This window comes from Seriola aureovittata, chromosome 16, assembly GCF_021018895.1.
Source record: "Seriola aureovittata isolate HTS-2021-v1 ecotype China chromosome 16, ASM2101889v1, whole genome shotgun sequence".
Lineage (NCBI taxonomy): Eukaryota > Metazoa > Chordata > Actinopteri > Carangiformes > Carangidae > Seriola > Seriola aureovittata.
In genome coordinates, this window is record NC_079379.1 from 14,808,268 (window position 1) to 14,824,292 (window position 16,025).

Below are 16,025 nucleotides of genomic sequence, written 5' to 3' on the forward strand. Positions count from 1 at the left end.
CCCAAGGAGTCAGGCTAATCGGGTTTGGGCTGAGATTCAAAGCTCTAGATTAGCAACCCCTGGATCCAAAGCAGTCTATTACTGACGTGGGCGGCTGTGTGGAAACAGAGGAGCTGCAAGGCTAGTTATGATGAACTACTGGCACACAAATACTGTGCCTTTACATGTAATATGCTTAAAGAACTTTCTTATGGTATGTAACATGACTTGTAGCCAGTGGGTAGTTAAAGCATGGTTGCTCTTATGCCACTTTTACTCAGTGACTTTTTATAAGCAGATAAGTGAATGTACAATGTAATTTTGCATAGAAATCATTAGGGACAGGAAATCAAACGTGAAGGAAACCTCAATAGCATGGTTATACATTAACACCTCAACTGTTACCATCCATATTTTAAGAAATGCTGAGTTTTTCCTTGTAGTATCTCTTCAAACTATAGGCAAACATTTCCATTAGTAGCTTAATTCACATGCCAAATAATTTTTTCAAGCACCAAAACTGGTGTCCCAAATACTCTCAAAATTGCATCCTGATCTAGTCCAGCTTTAGATTTTATGAGTGACATTTATGTGAGCTCTGAGGTGCAGTGAGTTGTACTGGCTGTGTTGTGCATGATTTCTACCTTAGCTGCTGGGAGAGAAATACAGTAAAAACACATTAAGCATTTCACTTTGAAACTCACTGGAGGGCTGCAATGTTTCCTAATGCTCTCGTTTTTACTGCACACAAGAGTGTCTCTGTGTGTGTGCATGTGTATATAACTATGCATGTAACTGTGTGTTCTCATGTGTGCGTGCGTGTATGTGTGTGTTAGTGCACTAGCCTGCCTGCTGGTTCTCCACAGCCATCTGGTATCTGGTCAGTCTAGCGAGCCTCTGGAGGGCACCTGGCCAGCAGCTTGCTCACCTGGCTCTGCTAGCCCCTGCCAACCACCACACCTGGCCTGGCCAGCACACAGGGAAAGGGAACAGATTGCACAGCGCAGTCAAAAGCAGTCCTACATTTCAGCATGAAATAAAGCAGTGATACAGGATATACAGTATATGCTATCAGTTAAGTGTTACAGAAGTTGCAAGTATATGATATGCATGATGATATTTTAGGTACTATGCCAGAGATGGATTTACTACACCAAGTGTTAATATTCAAATATTAGTCACCGATTTCAGTGCTTAAGGAAACAGCACTTCACAAACCATTTGTTAGGAAAAGAGATTCTCAACATACTCATATAAGTTTCCATAATGAGTAATGTTGAGTTCTACTGCATCTGTGCCAACAGTTTGTGCCAGTCTGTGCCAACCCATCCATTTAGCATATGATGGCACTTCCTTCCTGCAGGTTGTCCTCTGCTATCAATTACACCTTCCTCTCCCTGCAAGAAAGATGCTCTTTGTCCCCTGTCGCACACACACACACACACAAATGTGTGCACATGCCACAGACGCAGAGGGACAGACACCTGCAGAGTGTTTGTCACCTCTTCTGTTGGCATCTGCGACCGCTCGGCATTGTGGGAGAGATGGCCATCTGTTGTCGGCAAGGCTGTTTTGGAAGGGGGCAAGCGGGCACGATGCATCATGCTGCTCTTTTCTGTTGGTCTGAGCTGTGTGAAGTGTTGAGTTGTTATCATGCTTGTGTTGTTTTCACTCCTACTGGTGTTACTTAGCTACAATAATATAACAACAATAAAAAGGTAAGCTAAATTTTGCATTGAATAAGTTACAAATGCAACTGTGTGGCTGTCACAATGTTAAAAGTAATTGCAGCTTCTCTTGAGGGCATTGACACCTTTTTTCAGGAAATTCAACATATGCTAATTACACAAAAGCAATGTCCCATACAGAATGTTTCGGATTCATTAAAACCACATGCTAACGGTTGCCTTTTCTCAAATTGAACTCTCTCCTAATTATCTTGGAAATGTTTACCCCCTCTTCACAGGGAGACAGCACATGAATGCTTGATTGACATGACAGTGGCTGCAAAGTTTCTTCAATTATCCTGGCAAGGTTACCATTCCTGCCTCTTGATTCACAGCAGGTCCTTGTCATTCTGAACACAGAAACACAAAACTCTTTTCTCTATCTATCCTGCAGTAACCTATGAATTTTAAATCTGCTGTATATTTAAAAGATGAGTTAGAGCCATTAAAAATTATTGTGGTATTTAAAACGTTGATTCATGGTCCCCAGAGTATGAATCCTACAGACTGGTTGGTCGTCCCCTTAACTCTTCATCTAGCGCCATCATCAGGTCAGAATGTAAATTTGTCATAAATGTTGTTGTGTTGTGTTTACGAAACCAGGTATGCTTGAAATGGCAAATATATTGGCTAGAGGATTGGAAAATAAAGCTGAGCAACAAAAGTACCCTCTTTAGTTTCAGCATAACTTAACAAAATATGCATGGGGTCTTACTGTAACAACAAAGCCAAATTTGTAATTGAAATTGCAAAGAAATAGCATTCTAGTTTCTGTTTTGTCACTGCAGGCAACAGCTACTTTGCGAATTGTCTGATGCTGAAAGAAAATGTTTGCCCCACAAGAAATGAAGCATTAATAAACATGAAGCTGTAGAGAAATATGGTCTTTATTTAGAGAGAACAAAGAGCAAATAACTACAAGAGCTTTGGAAAAATTACAGACAGGAATGAGGGGAGTCAGATTGAGATAACAGAGACATTAACCCACATATTCCTGAAGGACACTCATGTGTGTAGGACGTTCATTTGGCTGGTTGGTCGGGTTGTGGGTCTGCTCATCCAGCCGGCCCGCACATCACAGACAGATGTTTGGCCAGCCAAGCCTGCAACGCCACAGGCACTGTGTGTTCTAGAAAAACCCGGAGACCAGATGCTGCTACCTGGTGTTCCACCCGCCTGCCGCTCTGCTATACTGGGCATGCTCCAGTGGCCATCACATGACCTCAGATTAGATTTTGAGATAATGTGCCGTCAATCATATTTGATGATAGAGTAGAGCGGAGCTGGAACTGAAAGACTTCGCAGGGTCGACTCAGCAGGTTCACCACTGTGTGTCTGACAGGCTGAATTCATATGCCAGATTGTTTTGAATAATGAATCAAATAAGGTATCTATAAGAAAGTGTGAAATACTCACATACATGTGATTCAGAGGATTTGCATTTTCTAATTAAATTCAACTATAAGGAGTAATATCAAAGCCATAGCAAAATCGAAATGAATATCACACAATAAAAAAACAACTTTTGGCAAATGCCAGCATCAGAACACACGTACAATACCACATGGTGTTCTACTGAGTGAACTATCTGAAGTAACATCAAAAGATGTAATGCAGCATCTCCATCTCTTTCAGCTCGTTTTCCCTCCAGTTTTGTTCCCCATATAAATAAACAGTCACTGTCTTCCGAACAAACAGAAACACAGATTCTTCGTCCCTCTCCACAGTCCCAGTTATTACCAAACCCGAGGAAACTTTCGAAGAGATTCAAAGATACTCAAGATTAAAGATTTACTTGTTCTTTTGAAGTTCCAGCAGTGTTTTTGTCTTATTTCTTCGACAAATGTAGCTTGGTAATGGTGTTTTCGCAGTGTGGTTGGTGCTGACCCAGAACTGCCAGAGAGAGGTTGCTGGCCTGACGGCCACGCTCTCATCTCGGCTCCCCTAATGAGGAATGGCTCAGTAATGGCATTGCCTCCTTGTAACCTCAAAGGAAGGACAGTGTACTCGCTTGTATTCAGGGTGGTATATATATTATATCGTGATGTGATGTGAAAAAATAGAAAAGATTAGGAGTAAGCTGGGTTATTAGATTGGCACATCTGGGTGGCTCTGTTTTGTAGTATCTTTTTATAGTCTGGTGGACTACATGTCTAGAATATTTCTTCTCACCTTCTAATCTATATCAAGGAAGCTCTTTTGTGAAATATGTAAATTGATTTTGATGAAGAGATAGTATAGTTATTGTCCTGTACATCTGGTGTCTTTGCCAGCTCTTTTTCTATTGATATGCATCACTAAGTGCAAGAAAACGTTCACCTTTTCTCATATTCGGTTGCACTTATTAGATTTTATAGTCACACGTGTGTTACGATGCTCTGATCTGATGCTTAGATTTCAATTAAGCTTTGAATTCCAATAACGGCTCATTGTTCATGCTTTTATTAGCTGCTCTATCTCTTAGATTCATCAGGCATATCTCACTGTGCTGTGCATCAGTGCATCTCTCTCCCCATCTGCTCGAGGGCCAGCAGAGAATCATACTGCCCCCTAGTGCCTACAGTCATTAGTATCACAACAGAATTGATTGTGCAGCCGTCAACCAGACAACACCCTGGTACTCTGCCAGTGGCTCGATACCAAGTTCTGTCATGGGCAGCGATGCACGACAATAGATTCTACTGATTGGAGTGGTGCACACTCCTGGCTATGACACTAGGCTACCACTCGCTACTGAATGGCTGTTTTTCTCTCTCTCCTGTTACAAGGCCTCTAATTCAGCAATCAATGCCACTCCTTTTAATAGCACCTCTGCTGTTGCCTGGAGGGAAGAAGAGGAAAAATCAGGGTGAGCCAGTGTCAAATCATTCTTCTGAGGTGAAGACCGCAATCATGGCTTTGATGGATCTCTGAAAATGATTAAATATACAGTGTTGCAGTAGAGATATCATGCTGCACAGTGTTTGATCCTGAAACCAGCTGCGAATACTTGTTTGAGCACAATACTATAGAACTTAAAAGTGTGGATTCATATACAAGCATCAACAGAGAGCACACAGACTTGATAATACAGAGAGGAGTATATGAAATCGAAGAAGCCACAGTCAAAAGTATGGTGACAAGGCTGCATATGACCTTCAGCAGCAAACAGAAACATCTTCACCATATCCATAACAATAAAAGCTTGCAACCAGCATCCTATATTCTGTTTTTAGTCAATGTATCACTGGACTTTTCTAGCCCCAAGATGCAATGTGAGCTCAAGCAGCCATAGGCTCCTCTAAAGACATCCTAAGTAAGTGCTCCAAATGACAAGACAGACTAAATACCCCCTAACAAACGATACAAGACTGCAGAAAGCACTTTAACAAAGGAGGTATGTAATGAACCCAAGGTGCCTTCTACCCAATATATCATCCTGAGTGAATTTGCCAACATCACTCTCTTTACCTCCAAGCATGGTAAATGAGAATTTATGCACCCGCTACTTTATCATTCTTTACTTTTTTCACCCCCATGAGGTAGCCATGCCATGCGAGACAGATATTTCCACCAAAGGCAATATCCCCTCACAGTAATTATATCAGAGCAAGAGAATGGCTCATTAACATATGCTAGGCATGTCAGGAATTTACAAGCGCCTTTTGTAGATGCCTCTCGTCAGTGTGCTGCTCCCATCCGTATGGTGTCTCCTTTGAGGATGCAACCTCCTCATTTCCATAGACGTCAATCAAGCTGTGCATGGTTTTTAGAAACGTTCTGTACAAAAACACAGGGCTCTCTGAATATGGCAATCATAAGGGACAGCCCAGTGATATGGAAAAAGTGTGTCTGCACACATGTGGGGGTGCGCCTATGTGTTCTGTGATGAAAACAAAGCGATGGGGGCAAAATTATCTTGATGATGTGCCATCAGTGCCGAGTGGGTGGAGTGACTGTGTTTGCTTTTCTGCAGTGTGTTAAAGAGCCATGTGTGTATGTGTGAATACATGCAGAAAGCTTGACACCAGACACCAGACCGACTCACAGACAGGTCCTGAGGCCACTGAGCTAGTGGTGCTGCTGCTGCTGCTCCACTGCTTCAGGACCCAACATCTGCTGCCTGCAAGAAGGCACGTACTGTTGGCCTTTCACCCATTAGTATGGTGCCAGCAGATTGAAATGACCTATTTATCAGCCATGCTCATGCACACCCCTTAAACAGTTTTGAATTTCCATTGTGAGGTCATTATGTAAATCTTGTGAATATTTAGTGAAGTTATGTATCATTTATGTTAAAATTTACCCCAGAACAAAATAGTATCTGTGTAATCTGAGTAATGGTAATTAAGTCTTTAAAAAGTTTGAACGTAGATTTGTGAACATACAGCTCTATTCCAGTGCCAGAGGCAGGAAAGCAAAATCTGCAGTGATGTAACCACGCAAAATTTTCTTCTGAAGCACTGTGTGTTTATAATACACCAGAGCTGCACTATATGGGCAATATGAAATTTTTAGGCTGAAGAAACAACTTTGTAAGCTTATAGGTGTGAAAAAACACTGTTGAATGCAAGTTGCATTACACGTCTATTTAATTAACTGAAGCCTGGTCCTGCCGACGAATACTGATTGTTAAAATGTGTTACAGACATCGCTCTGGGCGTTACATGATATCTGTTCAGATGTGGTGCAAATGCATAAGCTCAAATGGCAATGTGACCCAGTGGCTCTGCCTGCTTTCCTTTGTTTGCCTGACCCCCAACACATCATCCAGTCAACAGCATTAAGGTCAAGACAGACCGGTGTGGGGCTTAGTTCCGCCACACTGGCTGACTGGGCCACTGACCTCATACTATAACTGGGAGTAAACTACGTAACCTGACGGCAAAAGTAATTTAGGTTTTGTTGAAAATACAAACACTGCACATGCACAGAAGCAGAGCCTTGAAAATTACTTTTTTAGAATGAGTAGGGTGAGTGAAAATGAACAAAAGAAATAATATGGATCGATACGATATGGATCCATTTGCTGGGAATGAAAAAGTGACCTAACAGTGACATAACGGGAGTTTGACAGAAAACCTACAAAGTGAGATGGAGATAGAGAGAAAAGTCATTTTGTCTTTGAATAAGTGCGGTCTTTTGCCCCAGCAAATGTCAGTGCAATGACTGAAGACCCAATGTCCATTTCCATCACCAACCGCTCTCTCTATCTCTCTCTTTCTTTCTCATTCATTGTCATTGCCTTTTCCCTTTAAGTGCACTTTCGCCCACACCACTTGGAAATTGATTGAAACAAAATGTCACAATTATGCCCTGTAGCTCGCCGCTTCAATTATTCATCAATTAGGGGCTAGGCTCCTTTTTTTCTCTCCTCTGAGCTGATTTTTCATTCAGTTTGCTCGAGATGTATGGCTCCCCTGCTGTTAACCAGTCCAAAGTCATTAGTTTCTGGGTTTGCAATTAAACCTGATGCATTATGCATGAGGCTCCGACTCAGTAGACACACGCAGCAGCGGCCTCAGCAGCTAGCGAACGAGCTAGCAAGCTCTGGAGGCGTGGATGGGAAATTAATTTGCTAGAAATGAAGTTCTCTCTGCCTCTCCCTCTCTCTCTGTCTCTCCCTCTCTCTATCTTTCCTCTTGTCTGGCAGGTTGGAACAGATGCCACTGGCTGGAGATGGAGGTAGAGATGGGGCAGCTATGGAGTCTTTGTGCAGTTTGATCAGCACTAACATGGGAAAAGGATCCCACTAGATTTAAACAGTAAAAATATGTGTAGGAGATACACTTAACCACATTGTTTGTTCACATATTAATAGCATTATTGGTTGCATCTTCATATGACCTTTGTGTTGTAAACCTGGTGAAATTCTCAGTTATATATTACATACCTGCACTAACCAACCAGTGTGAAAAAGAACAGGTGTAGAAGGTTTTATGCATGCCAGGTTTTCTGTAAATCATGTTTGGGTAAACAGTGTATTTTAGGTAGTCATGGTATGTTTCAATGTTTGTTCTGTAAGTGTATGAAAGCTGTAATTAGCATGCATCATAAATATAATCTAAATTTAGTAGACTGTGTTAAGCACTGAGACAGGGTCCAACTAAATGTACAAATAACAATGTTCATTTGCTGCCACCTAATGACCACAGAGTAAAATATCATCTATGAAATGTTCTAAGGACAAAAGCTCAAAATGTTGCTGAATACACTTAATTACTGCCAGAAAGGCATTGTCTTGGTGAGGTCTAAAATATGAATATTAACAGATCTGTGTCTGTAGTTTTACTTTTAAAAAATGAGATGAGCAAATGATTGAGATTATGGATAGTACCTTTTTTTTTATGGATGTGTATTTATCTTGTAGCAACACCATAGTAGGAGTGTCCATCCGTATTAAAGCACTTGTATGAACAAAGAAGGGCGCGCACTGGAATAGTCAGTGAACTTCTCATTTTCATGTCCTGCAACACACATGAATGACAAAACACATTTAATTATATGAGCTGTGACATATTCAACCTATTTTAGCACAATAAAACTGTCATATACTTTTCTAGGTGTGACAGTGAACGATCACAATCATTTAGAAAATCTTTTCCCTCAATGCCATAATTGAATGATAGTAAGCACACACATTCACCGAACCTTCTTCAGACTGATAAAATGCACACACTCCAGCCAGGTGGTGAGGAAAGGGCCCAAACAGAGCGCACAGCAGCTGCTATTGGCCAACAGGGCAGTCAGACATGGGTAGTGGGGAAGATTCCTGTGGACCAGAGAGGATCTGTTCCGGTCCTCCAACAAGGCAAATCTTGCAACCAGTTCCTGCGAAACAAAGATTAAACAAGAATAAAGAGGCATTTACTGAATAAACACAAAGACATATTGTGAGATAGTGGATGATAAATACAATAGGTCTCGGTGTTTCTGCTGTACCTCCATCACAGTTACCTTCAATGTAAGCACCTCCACATCCTGTACTGATGGCAGTGGCTCACAATGCAAAAACCTGTTGCCTTCACAATGGAGCTCCTTCAAGGGCAGCAGGTGAAACTAGACAGGGTCCACCATGGCAGACAGTGAAGTTTACTTCTAGATTTGTTAGATGTTTTCTACAACATGGTGGTCTAAATTAGACAATGCTGTGTCTTGTACCTCAATAGGGAATATGGTCAACTTGTTCCCTGCCACATCCATGACCTGGAGTTTCACCAGTGCCCTAATTCCCTGGAGGACATGAAAAGTAGTCAAATTCTGCATTGGTGAGTACAAATAAAGAAAAATCACAAAAACACAAAATACTAAAAAAGAACTGTTTCATGTTTTTAGGTGTGAGCTGAGGCCAAACATATTTCCTGAGAAGTTACCTACCTCTGGTAGGCTGGTCAGCTGGTTTCTGGCTACATGGAGCCTGGTTAGGTCTTTACACTGGCACAGCTGCTGAGGCAGCAAAGACAGCTTGTTGGATGTCAGGTTTATCTCAGACAACTTAGTGAGATGACCGAGCTCTGCAGGGACTTCCTCCAGCTTATTATCCAGCACACTGAGATGTTGAAGATTACTCAAACTGAAGGGGTTTAAACATAGAAAAACCACATCATCCCCTTTGTGCCCTTCAAATGACCAATTATTCAAAGGTACTGATAGAGATGCAAACGTTGATGATGCCAAAAATGTACCTTTTAATATCTGGTGGAAGACTACGAATCTGGTTGTGGTTCAGGTTGAGCACAACAAGGTTTTGTAAGCCACCTGTAAAACACATGACAATTTAAGCTTTTGTACAAATCTTCCGAGGTGTTAATGATGCACGCCAGTGAGAACCTACCTATCACCTCAGGTGGCACCACTGTAATTTGGTTTCTGAACAGGTACAGTTTCTTCAAGGACTCCAGATGGCCCAAAACAGCGGGAACCTCCTTCAAGCTATTATTTCCCAAATTCAGCTCCGCCAGCTTGCAGCCATTGTAAAGGGAAAAGTATTCAATCACAAACCTGCGTGGTGTGTGAAACATTCAAAGTGTTACTGTATCTTGGCGAACTCACGTGTCGTAGAGAGAGAAGCTCGGCGGGCAGAGTGGTGATGGCGTTGTTGTTCAGCAGGAGAACTGACAGGTTTGTTATTGTGGAAACACACGTTGGGACGTCTTTCATTTTCTTTGAATTCAAATTTAAAGACGTTGCTTTACCATATAAAGCTCTAACCACTGACTCAGCCATTTGCTAAACCAATCTAAGTAACTTTCAAGTTTCCATGGCGACAAGACGCTTTCTGACAAATCAATGATTTACTATTGGGCAGTGGGGACCTCTAGTGGTGACAGCAGAGTATAGCAAACATTTAACCAGCATTTATCAAATCATGGAAAATGCAAGGCAATGAGTGCTTGCTTATAGATTGGCATGATAGACGTAGTCTTCCAGAATGGGTGTACAGATATTTTTATGGGTTTTAACAGTACAGCAATGTGACATGGTAATTGAGCAATATTACATGAGAGGGAGTGGTGTTGTACTGAATATCTGTAGAGGCTGCAGGTGAGTACCTATGACCGAATCACAGCCGTGCTGATATTCAGAACATCGCGACCTCCAGTGTGATATTGCTTTTATACTACAGCTCTATAATCGCCATATTAGTTAAATAAGCAACAACAGATGACGATTTGTTTGTTTGTTTTATCATTTATTTTGCTATATTTGTTCATCAGAAATGCCACTAAACAATCAGTAACACAACTCATTCTCATTTGTATTGTATTTGTTTGTTACATTGATATGATTTACAGCTTCAACAACTCAGTTCTTTCCAAGAACGCTGCAAAAGTTCAATAACCTCTCAGGACTCTGTTGACATTTGGTTGAGTGACGTGTGATCAACAGCTCTTCCATGGTCTCCCGCCCAAGTGGATTTGCTTAATAAGTATGTTACACCACTTCATTCAAAATGAGACACAGGGGCCCCCTGGGGGTCATTAGGATTGACCAAGGGTGTCCAATGTAAAATCATTAACACATTCATTTCCTTTCTATGTTATTTTTTTCATTAGCACAATCCACCCTTTCAAATACTTTTGTATTTAGGGGCCCTTGGTGTGAGTGGTTTTAACACTCTGCACTATGCAAACTGGTTTGTCACACCAAGACTAAGCTGTCACTCAGCTGTCCTCTGCACTAGCTTGATCCTTTAGCCGTTCGACAGAATTGTAGTGCTCTCCCAGTCCATAGGCATGCCGCATGTACCTGCAAACAATAAGAACATTATTCTGAATCAAAATCTCTTAGGTAAAGCTCTCCAAATTTTAAAAAAGCTATATAAGAGTATGTAATACAGTTTAAGCATATTATACAAGTTTGTCTGTCTACAGCTGCTTTAGTGTGCTGCGTGAGAGCAATGATGTCATACATTCAAATGCAGTTACATGAGGATCCAAAACTGTCATGTCATGTCCTTCATGAACAACTACAGTACATGGTTGATATATCGATTACTAAAGATAGCAGTATTTTACATAATTACATTTTAAATTTGCATTAGGCAAAAATTGCAATAACTGCCTCGTCTGGTTTTCCACAGTATGTCTGTAGTGTCTAATTTAAATGTAATCATTTTAGCTTTATATACTATTATATATGTCTCTACCAATTTTTGCTGTATAAATATTTTTTTAAATTCAGCGTCTACAGCTTGAACCCCAAACAAATAAAAACATATTAACAACATACACAAGGGTGATAGGTTCACTTTTATATTCCTCCCCAATTTTTACAGCCGGAGAATCAGCCTGGATGACTTGTATTGGCAAGTGGAGAACTTGGGTCAAAGCTCGCAGCTGTTGAGTACAAAAAAAAGAAAAAGAAACAAATTATTAAAAAGAACAAGGAGCAACAGCACAGTGTATCTGTGACACAACTTAAACAACTCACTTCCAGCTGTCCACCCCAGGCTGCTGTGTGCTCCACTTCACTGCAGTATTTCTCAAACTCCTCTGGAAACCAATACACCCACAAACACTTGTAGTACTGCACATAATTACTTTCTAAATAAAATACTTATGGCTACCGTTTTTGGTTGTTTAATCAAAGCAAACAGTGTTACCTGTTGTGTACATGTCACCAGTGTTGGGGTTAGTGAGGAAAGGCAGGAAGTCATCAGCATGGCTTCTCATGTGATCAGCGGTACGGGACCGCAGTTCTTTCACACTCATGGTCAACTCAGGCTGAAATAAAGCACAACGCAACATGTACCCTTTGTGTACAAACCCAGTTGAAAGTTGCCATTTTTTTTGCATGCTTATCACATTTCTGATTAGGCATTCAAACCACAGCTACAGCTATAATACATCTATAACAAAAATGTACCTTTGATCGCTGTGCCAGCTGATCTTCAATGGCACGGTACATGCAGTGGCCGTCAGAGGAGATCTCCTTGATCTGAAGTTGTTGCTGGGCGAGTTTCTGAGCCAGCTTCAAACCCTCCTGGTGCCTCACACCCTGCAGGTTCTGCACCTCGGCCTCGGCTATCCTGCTCTCCCTCTCCTTCTCCTGGGCAGCCTTCTTGTCCTGGAGAGGATCATTTAAAATGTATGTAATGAAGTTGAAGATGGGTTAGGCAGAGTCACCGTTACAAAACCCTACAATTCAGAACGGACTTCCATTTGGTTATGTGGGATGTTTCTTCATCTTTTCAGTGTGCGTTAATATCCAACCACAAAATCATATGTTCTTTTCTTAATATTGAGACGGAGGATGGACTGGTTTCTGATTATGGACATTACTCTGGGTCAACTGATAAGATTGTTGTTTAATTAAAATACAAATCATAGATGAAATATTAAGGCATAATTAATAACCACGACCTATGGTGCCTAAGGTACTGGCATTATATTATTAAGAATTTGGCGTTTTGGGCATGAGAATTCTGGGAAGAGCGCTTCATCCTTTGCACACTGACTGTCAAACGCTGTTGGCAAAAACAGACAGCAGTTAAAAGTGTCTTGTTTGAGGAGAAACCTGTAACTCACCCTTCTCTTCTGGGCCTTTGTTACTCGTGGCTGTTTGAGCTCATCTTGTTCTCCATCCTCCATATTCATGGTCTCAACTCCATTTATCACCTGTTCCACCTTGAAAAATTAAGTGAGCAGAGCTTTGGTTATGTCGCAAATTGACATTAATCTAATAGACAGACTTGATATAAACATTAATAATGATATACAAATGTGAAAAATTACATTCTGTGCATACTTTGCTCAGTGCCTAAACACATTTGCTTCTTTCACAGTGTAACTCTAATACATAGCCATGATATTTGGCAATCATCTGGATGCAGGTTTTTACCTTTGTGTCATTTGTAGATTTAAGTTGCCTCAATTCCTCCTCATGTTTTTGACTGAGGTCAGCTTCCAGCTTGGCAATCTCCTCTGTCAACTGTTTCCTCCTTTTCTTGTCATTTTTGGGAACTGCATTTTTCATGCTCTGGATTTTAGCTGAAAATTAAGCACAAGCATAGATTGTCTAACAAAACAATACTTTGATAAAGCTGACACACACACTAAACACAGAATACAGCTCTCAGATGATACTGGCATGTGGTTTAAAATTAGATGGCCAAAATAACCTGAATGAATAGGGATACAGTCAGAGGTGATACTGATGCTCCTTAATGTTCATTTATTGGTTAGAGGAGATTAAAGTAAACATCCTTCTTTAAACCATGAATTAAAGTAATATAGCCTATGTAACATGGCATAAAGACAGGTACTCATTAATATATAGCCACAATGTAGATACCAGTAGATGAAAAATAGATGCAGATATAAATATATACAAAAAGCTACAATAAGCAACAGCAAACAATTTCTATAGACAAGTCAAACATTGTAAATGGCAAACAACAGTACAATGGCGCAACGGTGCAAGAGTGCTGGAATAAGTAAAAAGCTTCTAGGAAGTGGGAGTAGAATTGAGTGTAAAAACAGGGCATGAATATAACTTTCAATATTATTTCTAATCTGGCTACACCACTGTCTGTGATGTGTGTCACAAGTGGTATTTTGCCTTTAACAGCTGGTTCGGGAAACATATATTTACTCCACTTAAGTCTTGATGTAGGGCTACAGTTTATGTTATAATCCATAGAGACCTGTGCTGTGATGCAGCAGTTTTCTACCCTATGTGACTCTCTCTCTCTGGGTTTTAACCTCAAACTAAACTCCTTGTGAGCCACTAGCGATGGGCTAATAAAAACCTCAGAATGACTTGAATATTATTCTAGCAGTGGATCCTACATGTTGCCCTCAACTGTCTCCTATCACATCACAGGTTCTACTACTGCAGCTAGTGGCTAAAATGGCCTGAATTCAAAAATATAAAATAACACATTAGGTGAAGACAAACTAACAGCAAAGGCTACGTTTTACTTAGACAGTTAAAACGAATGTAAACAGCTGAGGTTAGCTACCTTGTAGATCTTTCTTTTCCTTGCGGTGCTGCTTTGCCAGCAGCTCCTCTGGCGTCTCCACCAACCCCTCCTCCATGACTGGATGCTACTGCTCACTTTGTTCAGTAAGAGTCTTTGCGAGCTACATGAAACCGACGACAGTTAGATAAACAAAACGTTATGGTGTCCCAGTTATAAAGTATGGCACATCACTGACACGAGATAAAAATATATACTCTGCAATAAATAAAACGTGCTGATATGGCCTTATCCGGAAGCGACGAAGTGACGGGGTGGAGCTTACTTCTTCTTCTTCTTCTTCTTCTTCTTCTTTTTCTTCTTCTTCTTCTTCACCTCCGACACTGATGTTGCAATTCCGCCGCCTCTTGGCTTGTTATTGTGCTACAGCTCTATCCTTTCAACGCAGCCGGCTGTGATATAGACCTACTGTAAACATACAGTCTAGTCATCATTACCATTTGCATAGTTACAGTTTAAATCATTTTTAGCAAAAATCCACTTTTTCCAGCTTCTCAAAAGTGACCATTGTGACAAAACAGGGGTTACAAGATCTATACATAGCTGATATTCTACATCAGTGGTGCAAACAGACCTGTACTTAATAAAATTTTATAAACCCAAATGATACGGAGTAAATATAGGATCTGTGGTCTGGGGCAGTTGCCTCCTTTACCCAAATGATAATCCAATGAGATAAATTTCAAGCAGGGTCTTATGGTGAAGGAACCGCAGTGGTTCCAGATACAGTGAATCTGAATTTGACCAACCATTCTTAATAGTTTATCTGAGATGATGTGAACAGCTGTTGCAAAATGTTTGTTTCACTGCCACTCTATACATTAAGATGAACATCACATCACCCTTCTTTCTTCTTCTAATAAGTGGTTCCCAACCTGGGTTATGAACACCCGAAGCGGATCCAAGATGATAACAGGTATGAGAGAGAAAACAAATATATTTTTTGTTAGACAAATCTATTTTTATTTTCTAACTTAAATAGTTTTTGCTTTTTTTCTTTTAAAATACTGGAGGCCTTGACCTCTTCAAACCTCTAAAAATTGAACAAAAAACAAAATAGTCTGAAAAGGAAATATCAAGTTTTGATTGAAATGCTCACAAATTACAAACAACTACAAACTATGACCACACTAAAGCTACAGTCCTAGTGTGAATGTGTGAAGGGCATTAGATACACTTCATTTCAATGCTTTAAACAGGAGCAAAATATATCATATCTAAATATTAATATTGATCTGCATATGGACGCATTAATCAATCCACTTGGTTCCTTTACATAGGCTACAAACAACATGAGGCATGTAGACTATGTTGTTCCCAGTATATGCTTATAAATATTAAATGTGGCTGATATGTTTGTTTGTTTTTTTTTTATTTTAAACAACCCAGCAAACAGGTAACCCTCGGGAAACGTTCCATAAAAGTTCTCCAGAGGTTTTGAGGAACCTTCAGAGAACCTTAAGGAACTCTAAATTCTCTGAACGTCCCCTTAAGGTTGCAAAAACTTAACCTACAGAGGGTTTCATTTTACAAGGTTTAAATTCTACGATAGAATTCCTTGGTTGACAAACGCAAATAATTATGTTGCACTACCCTACATCATTTTCACCTGTGACACACTTCTCCCTGTCTTGGAGGTTGTCCTGGCTGGGAAACTGTAAGCGGCTGCTCGGTCACCTGGATGACTGAATGACCCAGATGAACGCCACGAACTACCACTGCCAGCATCAATACCAACACCACTTCTTCTCCACTCATTAGGCCAGTCAATGGTGCAGATCCCCAGCGCGTCCCTGCAGGTCTTGTCCGTGAACGCAGTCTACTGTGTCGTCAGCTGATGTAGTTCACGACGACCC

The 16,025-nt window shown here is 40.6% G+C and overlaps 2 protein-coding genes across 5 annotated transcripts; both read right to left on the reverse strand.

Moving 5' to 3' along the window:
* Positions 1-832: 832 nt before the first annotated feature.
* lrrc69 (leucine rich repeat containing 69) lies at positions 833-9,967 on the reverse strand. 4 transcript variants are annotated; one of them, XM_056399597.1, is made up of 9 exons: positions 9,738-9,967; positions 9,520-9,646; positions 9,371-9,443; positions 9,063-9,258; positions 8,847-8,918; positions 8,643-8,744; positions 8,337-8,516; positions 8,023-8,152; positions 833-944 (listed from the first exon to the last, which is right to left on the reverse strand). In XM_056399597.1, the coding sequence occupies exons 1-8, from the start codon at positions 9,909-9,911 to the stop codon at positions 8,045-8,047; spliced, it is 1,032 nt and encodes a 343-aa protein (XP_056255572.1). In that variant the 5' UTR covers positions 9,912-9,967; the 3' UTR covers positions 833-944; positions 8,023-8,044. The 4 variants fall into 4 exon arrangements, with proteins under 4 accessions (XP_056255572.1, XP_056255575.1, XP_056255574.1 ...); XM_056399600.1 differs by lacking the exon at positions 8,643-8,744; XM_056399599.1 differs by lacking the exon at positions 833-944 and having other exon boundaries at positions 8,055-8,152; positions 8,326-8,516.
* A 781-nt stretch (positions 9,968-10,748) lies between these two features.
* otud6b (OTU deubiquitinase 6B) lies at positions 10,749-14,396 on the reverse strand. The gene is made up of 8 exons (XM_056398494.1): positions 14,152-14,396; positions 13,029-13,177; positions 12,716-12,814; positions 12,054-12,254; positions 11,791-11,911; positions 11,619-11,680; positions 11,418-11,524; positions 10,749-10,934 (listed from the first exon to the last, which is right to left on the reverse strand). Exons 1-8 carry the CDS (start codon positions 14,225-14,227, stop codon positions 10,850-10,852), a joined length of 900 nt encoding a protein of 299 aa, XP_056254469.1. The 5' UTR covers positions 14,228-14,396; the 3' UTR covers positions 10,749-10,849.
* Positions 14,397-16,025: the final 1,629 nt, after the last annotated feature.